At 38.4% G+C, this 9,031-nt stretch overlaps 1 protein-coding gene across 1 annotated transcript; it reads right to left on the reverse strand.

Moving 5' to 3' along the window:
• Nucleotides 1-203: 203 nt before the first annotated feature.
• LOC101157991 (cytochrome P450 2K1) lies at nt 204-6,171 on the reverse strand. The gene is made up of 9 exons (XM_004083641.5): nt 5,681-6,171; nt 4,408-4,570; nt 4,162-4,311; nt 3,476-3,636; nt 3,207-3,386; nt 2,991-3,132; nt 2,728-2,912; nt 1,350-1,491; nt 204-1,265 (listed from the first exon to the last, which is right to left on the reverse strand). The coding sequence occupies exons 1-9, from the start codon at nt 5,879-5,881 to the stop codon at nt 1,075-1,077; spliced, it is 1,515 nt and encodes a 504-aa protein (XP_004083689.1). The 5' UTR covers nt 5,882-6,171; the 3' UTR covers nt 204-1,074.
• Nucleotides 6,172-9,031: the final 2,860 nt, after the last annotated feature.

A 9,031-nucleotide genomic window follows, 5' to 3' on the forward strand; every position in this document is an offset into this window, starting at 1 on the left:
TGAGCTGGCATCTGCCTCAAAACTGTAATATTGCTTGCACTTTTTGTTTTCACAGGTAACGTTAGGTTTGGATTTTTAGGGGCTGTAAGCTAGTGGGAGTGTCAACAAAAATGAAGTCCTAGAAACCAATACAGGTTTTTTAGATTTTGCCTAAAAAGCACATAATTATGATTAAAAGACCACTGGGAATGATAAAAACAGCGTGTGTTTGCAAAACAATTTACTTTAGTCTCTTTTATGATAAATGTAATAAACAGACATTGAAATTTCACACTCACGATTCTTCAAATGTCACTATTGATAATATTGTGTTAAAATATTTGCTATACATAAATTGTTCTGACCGTTGAACCATTTTAACATTAAACATAGAACATATAGAATGAAGATTTACATAGTATATGTTTGCACAGTGACCATATGTAAAATCCAGCAGTGACAAATCTAATGACCAGCCATTAATTAGACTGTTAGAGATGCTAAACACAGTTTTCATTTTGTTTTTTTTGTTTTTTACATTCAGGCCTGATAACTGCCGGTCAAATGAAAAAAGGAGACACTTCTTTAGAAGCTGTCTGAACATATAGACCTCAATGGAAGTTCTTAAAATCAACAGTACTGCCATCCAAAAAAGTTCATTAGTCAATTTCAGTGGCTTCTGGACTCCAGAGAAACACAATGAGAGCCGTCATTCATGAATAAGGAGACTTAGTACAGTAGGGTCCAAAGTAATTCATGGAAAAGATGAAAATAGCTACAGGTCCGAAAAAATAAATTTGTGTACAATTACTGCAAACCAACAGTCAAACATGTTGGTAATAGTGTGATGATTTGGGCTTAAAATTCTTTTTTTGTAAGATTTTACAGTTGTCCCTCATTTATTGCAGGAGTTGTGTTCTAAAAGTAACATGTAATAGACAAAATCCACAAAGTACTTATCGTTAATTTAAAAAATGTTTGCAGATGACGAAAGATGAAGTCGTAGCAAGGGACAACTGTATATGTAAAAGCTTTTTTTACAGTGACATTTTTTTATTTAGACCATAAAAAGGGATTTTGCAATTGCCATGCATCCTATTCTGAGCAGGGAACAGCACACAGTTTATGAGGCACAGGGCCAACAGTTATGCCTCCACATGGAGTCAGAGACAATTCCTCTTTTGAAACTCCAGGTGGCGGAGTGAAACAGAAATTTTGCAGGAGGGTGGTGAAGAACATGAAGAGCTCCATCCTGGCCAGACTTTCTCCAAGACAAATCCTGCGACCTGGAAGAAAAAAAAAATTAAAAAGACTAATTTGCATTTTCTCCTGACAAAGTGGACCTCAGAGATAACTGAGCTCTAGCAAACCTGCAGAAAATGGAATGAAGGCCTCCCGCTTCACAAATTTTCCATCTTTGTCCAGGAAGTGAGCGGGATAAAAGGTGTGTGGCTTTTCCCATTCATTGGCATCATGCAGGACAGACGTTAGGAGTGGGAACACAGTTGTTCCCTAAAGAAAAAACAATACAGACAACGATTAAACCAACCCAGTTTAATGTAAAAGACTGTTGCAATTTAATTTATTGTATCCGTCCATTCATTTTCAGAACCCGGTTAATCCCTTCTGTAGTCATGGGGGCGCTGGAGCCAACCCAGCAAGTATCGTACAACCGCGGGGTACAACCTGAATATGCTGCCAGTCTGTTGCAGGGCCACACACTCACATTTACACCTAGGGGCAATTTAAAGACACCAGTTAACCTATGAAGCCTGTTTTTGGAGAGTGGGAGAAAACTCTATGTGCAAACTCTGCCCAGAAATGTCTCAGCTGGTAATTAAACCAGAGCCTTCTTGCCATGAGGTGAGAGAGCTAACCACCACACCACTGTATACTGTGAATTACTTTTTTCCAACAAAACACTTGGATTTAGAAAAAAAATTTAACAGAAATGGATCCATCAGGTATTGTGGTTTATTCAGGGTTTAGGGCATTAGTCTCTGATCAAATGAACCCTTTCTCTCCAGGTATATCTGTCAGCTAATCTGGAGGAGTAATGGTGTTTTTGGGGAAAACTGCCCCCTTTATAGTTTGTTTGTCAGCAAAAGTCCATCCATCCATCTTCCAAATCTGCTTATTCCTTTTTGGGTCACTGGGTTTCTGGGGCCTGACCTTGCTACTCCTGGGCAAAGAAGGGGTACCAGGGGTGCCCAAATGAAGGCCTTAAGGGCAGCTGGTTTTCTAGAAATCCTGCCTTATCTGCTGCTGATTATCAGGACCAGGTATGTTTAGCCAATAAGGAGTTTCAATGGCAGGTTGGTAGGAAAACATGTGGGACACAGTACCTCGAAACCTGGATTTGGGCAACCCACAGACCATTGCATGGTCACGCAATCACATTCAAAACAAGAGACAATCTAGAATCACTAATTAATATATGAATCATATTTTTGGACTATGGGAAGAATTTGGAGTGCCCAGAGAAAACCCATGCATGCACGAGGACATGATAAGTCCACACAGAAAAGTCCCAGCCAGGATTTGAACCAGGGCCTTCTTGCTCAGAGGTGACTGTCAAACCCTTGAGCAAGAACAAATCAATGCTACTGAATCCTTGACACTGTTTTGGCATTAACTACCCAGAAATGGAATTTACTGGATTGTCCAAGTTTGAAAGTCATCTCAGAACAAGGTTTATTTCATCTCGTAAATTTGCTTCTTCACATTTTTTTGTTCTTTAGGTCCAACCTTCTTAATGAAGTAGCCTTGAAAAGTGACGTCCTTGGAGGTTTTATGAGGTAGAGCTGTGGGGACGATGCTGGCCAATCTCTGGATCTCGTGAATGACGGCGTCAGTAAAAGGCAGGTTCTTCCTATCAGAAACCTGAACCATACGATCCCCAATGACCCTTCTCAACTCGTCCTGCACCTGGTCTGCAAAATAGTTGTCATTACACACCCCTTCAATGATGAGTTGTTGTGTAATTACCATGGCAGATTTTATCAGCTCACCTTGTATTTTTGGGTACTTAGCCATTAGCAGAAGACCCCACCTCAGTGTTGTTGACGTTGTTTCAGTACCAGCAGCAAACAAATGGATGACTGTCATCAAAAGGTTTTCATCATTGAAGGCGCTGTTGGTGACCCCAGATTTCTGTACATAAATATGTAGCCGTCTTTATTACTGTAGCAGTGAAGCATAGGAAAGTTACTGGCTAAAACCCTCACCTCAAGGGTTTGCCCTTTGACTAAAAACGCATCCACAAAGCCTCTGCACATCTGAGGGTTCAGGGTTTCTTTCAAATGACTGAAAATGCTCTGGTTCTGTTTCCTGTTGGCGGCCGCACACTCATGGACTTCCCTCCGGCTTGCAACCCACTTGAAGAGCCACGGCACCATGTTGTAAGCCTTTGAAATGTCACAGGAATCAATGAAAGCTCAGTTGGAATACTCTTTGTGTTGGTTAAACAGCTGTTTTGTACTATAATGTACATTACCTGGAGAGTGGGAGAGCCACTGAGTTGAATGTTTCGGTTTGTACGATCCACCATCGATGTGAACTTTGGATCATCATATTCAAACCTGCTGCCGTACACCATTGAGCAAATAATGTTGGAAACTGCATAGTTCAGTGGCTTAGTTGTGTCAAAAGCATTTCCTGTGTGCATAAAAAATAATGGTATGTTTAATTAACATATAGATTACAGCTACTCAATTCCAGTTTAATTATTCACTCTATATAAGAACTGGACTGAGTGACCCCTCCGCCCCTCATGTTCCAGACAGGAAGTACCCACTAGAATCAAAAAGTCAAATCCCATAGACCTCTATAGAGAAATAAACAGCTATTACTCAGTTATTCTATTTGTCAGAATAACCATTCTTCCTCTACTATCTTTTTTACACGTTCTGGCAAATCTTAATTTCATTTCATGTTTGTTTTCTTTTTTGCAAGTTATTCAACTTATAAACTGGCCAATGAGATGCCTTAATCAAAGTATGTGATGTCCGATGGCCCCCACATTGAACGTCCAAAATGTTTGACAGATTTCGGACCAATCAGTGCTTACTGGCATCATCTGGCTGCATCTATATCGCATAGAAATTTACACCATTTTGCTGAAGCCACACTCAGTCCAGTTTTCAAAAATACTTAATGGGTTAAGTGAAAAAAGAATGGTACCTTTGAATTTCTTAAAAACTTCTAAAAGATACTGACACTCCTCTGTAATTTTATCTTCACATGCTTTTTTGCCCATGCCAAAGTCTCGCAGGTTGGTCAAAGCAAAACGCCGGATGTCTCTCCAGATGTCCCCGTTTGACCATAAAACCCCTAACACGAAGCATAAATGAATCACAGAGGGCCTAACAATTCTAAAAATGTAAGAATAAAAATTTGCTGAGAATTATTTGTTTTTATTATTATTACCAAGTCCTTTGTTTAGTTCTTGGATTATTGGAGGTATCGCTCTTTCTCCAAACTCTTCGTCATGGTTAACAAGTGCATTTTTTACTGTCTTGTAGCCTGCCAGGACAACAACTTTTTCGCCTCCAAAGAACACGGTGAACACAGGTCCATATGTCTTGGAGAACTAAAAACACACAGAGACAAGTGGTACATAAAAAAAGAAAGAAAGACCAATCAGACAAGAAGACCAGAAAAAAAACTGGAACCAAAGCTAGAAGCAAACATACATGACAAAAAGAAAAGTAGTAAATACAATGTACATCTATCCATATTCAGAACCCACTAAACTTTTAACCCTGAACCTTTGCTTGGAAATACCATAACTCTACAACCGTCTAAGCAATCAACGTACATAAGCAGATTCCAAAGCAAAACGGCTTTGCACTGATATGCAACACTTTACAGCAGTAAAGTCTCAATGCAATCAATGTAAATCAGCTGATTCCGCCGCAGAAAGAAAACCGTCTGTGCGCTGTTATGCAACCATTTTCATTTGCAATGCGTTGCACATAATTCCAATGCAGATTCAGAAATCCACTTTTCTCCAGGTGAAAATTAGCTGATTCACATTGTTCGCGAGAAAGGTTGAAGAGTTAAGGTATGCCAAAGAACATGTGTTATTTAGGCGTTGCTTGCGACATCAGCAATGTTAAAGAGCGAATCCCTGTCGGGGTCACTTGGGTGTTGGAGCCAACCCAGTCTACTGTTAGGCTAAGGCGGAGCACACAGATTGCCAGTGTGTTGTGTCACACACTCACATGCGCACTTATGGGCAATTTAGCGGCACCAATTAACCTGTGAAGCTTGTTTTTCTGGACTGTGGGAGGAAGCCGGAGTGCCTGGGTAAACATGCAAACTCTATTCAGAAAGAACTCAGCTGGGATTCAGACAAGATGGTCCCTGACATCACTGACCGTGAGGGGAAACTGTACAATTTTCCGTAACCCTAAAAGTAACCCTAACCCTAAACATAACGCAAAAGAGAATTGTAAAAGAAACAAAAAATAAAGCTTAAAATTGTAAATGCCATAACTTAAAGGAACACCAGTTTTTTTTTGTTTTTGTTTTTTTTAGCTATATGGGGGTACCTCTGGTTCAAATTCTACAGCATAAATTAGATCCCAAAATTATAGAGCAAAACGTTTGTGCATGAATTGTTGGTACTTTACAAACAAATGTTCATCAAGCCTTTAGTTCAAATTTCATCTCTGTTTGAAAACGATTAAAAGATTACCTCCTCCAAAGTTTTATAAGGTCTTTTCAGGTCAATCTGCATCAAATTGCCAATAATAGGAAGTGGTCTAGGTCCGGGTGGCTCCTGTCCATGCTGCTCCGAATTAAAGATGAATTGAGAAATGAAATAAAGGACCAAGACGGCCAGAATTCCCACCAGGGAAACCGAAGAATAAGATTGGAAAAAATCTAAGATCTGCATGTTTTTTGAAACATACAGCGTCTTCTAGATGCTGTAGATGCAATGATCTGAATGGGCTGCTGCTGACATATAAAGCAGCACCAGAGATTATGTGGAGTATGGGAAAGGTCAAGAGTAAAAGCAGTAAATTGTTGCACGAACATCAGATAACTGCCTTTTTTCAATCTGACAAAAAAAACTCAAAGTCCATAGTTTGCTCTGAATCTTCACATTTTATTTTTTTGTTCAGATATAAAATACATTGTTTTAAAATAAATAATGTGAGTATTAATGTTAGTATCAGCTGGTCTGTGACTTTAACTTGTTGACTCCTTAGATAAAGCTGGTCAAACATTAACATGAATGCTTCAGCTCTGGGTTTATGGTTACACAGTTGCTTCAGTGTCTATAGCTTCCAGCTGTGTCAAAGTTGATTTGACAATAAACCAGAAAATGTTTGACTGTATGATAAAACCCATCAGGTCATTCACTTTTGTTCAATACTTTGACTTTACCTTAATGCTTGAATAAATAATAAAACAATTAATAAAACTGAGTTTATTTTTTTTTTATTTCAAATTCACAATCTAGTCTAAAATAACAATACATGCAGAGTTATTTTGTACGAGTTCTGTGAGTTTTTGGGTTGTCCCAGCGTGTAAAAGGTTGTAGAAAGGAGGGGCTACATCTTACATCCACGCTCAGCAACCCGGGTTTAAACGATTACTTGTAATGAAAAGTCTAAACATATGGGCGTTTTGGGCTTCTGCATTCAAAACGTTCATGTTTAAACATCACTATGTGCATTTTTAGGATCATTTTCAGGCTTTACATACAAAATGCACATCTGTTGAAAGTTAAACAGAGTGGAGATTTGACCAATCAGGGTTGGATTAGGTAGTGATGTATGGATAGCGTTCTTCTCAACTCACGGACGAAACTAATATTTGTGGTTTGTACCCAGCTGGAAGTTTTTCGTTTATCGGAAGAGAGTTGTCAAAAGAAATAGCCTGGTGCAAGGTTTGCTCTTTGTGACGGTGTGGCACCATCAGATGACGAGTTATACAGGTGATGGTGTCGTACGGTACTCAAAGCATTAGTAAGATTCACATGTTGGCATGGGTAATGTAATTGTGGGAAACTCACATAAACTACACTCTACTTTTCTCTTTCTCAACACAACTGCTATCACTTGAACAGCACTAACGGCTTCTTGCACAATGTGGACAGTTCAGGAGAGATTAAAACACTGCAAAATCCAAACGACTCCCACCTAATTAACCCTTACTTACCTTTGTATGTTGTGTCAGCACCATTGGAAAACAAATGTCCATGAACAGTTTTGCTCCACAGGCTTACTGAGAGCCCACAACCTTGATATGTTGTGGGAACCACGTGCACGCACCGTACAAGTTTACCTGTTTTTTGCCCACAAACAGCCTGTATCCATCCGTAAGAGTGGTTCTGAATAAGGCTTAACCAAACATTTGCATTTTTATGTTTAGCTTAGAGGGTTCCTTCTGTGTTTCCATGTTTATAAAGGTTTATTCAGAGCTGTTGTAACTTGTTAGCTTTAGGTGAGACTGACTTTTTTGGCCTGTGATCTTACAAAATAGACAGTCTTTATTTTTCTCCAGTTTCTGGACTGTTGCTCTGAAGTCAGTGTTTTCAAATGAATTCATCCTCCTGTTTCCAGGTTGAAAACAGTGAACTATGCTGAATCCCTCAGAAGCATTTCCCTATACATAAGGTTTTGCTCTTCTATTTCACATTTTATGTTTTTAGGGGTTGTATGTTTTTACCTTATGGTTTTTATTATGTTTTAATGTTTTTTAACTTATTTATTAAATGTGTTTTTAACAGATTTTTTAATGCTAAGCTTTAATATAAAGTGCTTTGTTTCGGTTTTAATACTGTTAAAGTGTTTTTATAAATAGTGATGAAACATTTCTATGTCCTTCAAAAACTTGTAAAAAATATGTTCTCTTTACAATGTGTTTAATAAATAAGTACAAAATGATTTCTTATGAATAGATTTTTTAAAGGTTTTTTGGCATTTTTTATCAGGACGCCTTGTTTACCGTGAATATGCAAACCACCTTCATGTAATATACATTTTTGGCACTAACACCTAAAATCGGTCATATTTCCATTGATATGCCTGAATCAAATTCAGAGTGGAAAAAAGGGATGCTGAAATAACAGTTTGATTCAACATCTGCAAGTTTCCACACTCTTCTCCTGGATGTGCTTTTCTTCTTCACACAGCAGATGGCACAGTTAGTCCGCTTGTAGATTTTGGAGTCAGTCTGAAATAAAAAAAAAACAAAAAAAAAACAATATAATGAACAGTTTTTCAGCTTTGTTGGTAACAGTCATGTGTTAAAATGTAATAATTGTTAATTATTTTAATGTTATATTTGTTTAAAAAAGGAAAGATTGCTTTTTGTGGGGTAATAAAAAAATACCTTATTAACCTGTTTTAAATAATTACTTTTTTCTCCATATTTCTTTATCTGTGCTCTAAATTAAAGTTGTGAATCTTCTGAATTGAAATCAAATTGTATTGTGTGTGTGAAGACATTTAAAGGCTGCCTTCATCAGCTCTGGTCCAATCCACAGGAACCCTTGCTCAGCACCACACCTGAAAACAAACAACACAGAAAGATGCACAAAAGAGTGAGGCCCACTCTATCATAGAATTAAGACACACAAACAGAGAATAAAAAGTTGTAGTTACTGAGGTCGCAGGTGTAATTTTCCAATATTATTTAATCCTGAATATTTTAGTGGCTAAACCTAAATTGTTCATCTTATTTGTTCTTGTAATAACATTGTGACTCTATCAGTTAATGGAAGCATTGAGAAGCATCTTCCTTTAGGTGGTGCTGTTGAGTAACACTGAGCACAGAGCCTCCCCATAGCACAGTAATGACTCCGGGCTTCTGCACAGTTCTTGGGGAAAGAAGCAGCGCCGGGCTCAGACTCAGGATTAGCTGTGTGCCTCAGGGAAACAATCGGAATCTGACTTCAGAGAAACAATAGCTGATCTGATTTGCCAGCTTGAGCTGGTTCATGGGGAGTCAGCCATCTGTTTGACCTTCATCATGTGTAACATTTGAGTTGCAAATAGACCAAGAGAACCTCATCCACAACAGCTCTGAAACCCAA

Source organism: Oryzias latipes, chromosome 24, assembly GCF_053564925.1.
Source record: "Oryzias latipes strain Hd-rR chromosome 24, Olatipes_Hd-rR_3.1".
In the NCBI taxonomy this organism is placed as follows: Eukaryota; Metazoa; Chordata; class Actinopteri; order Beloniformes; family Adrianichthyidae; genus Oryzias; species Oryzias latipes.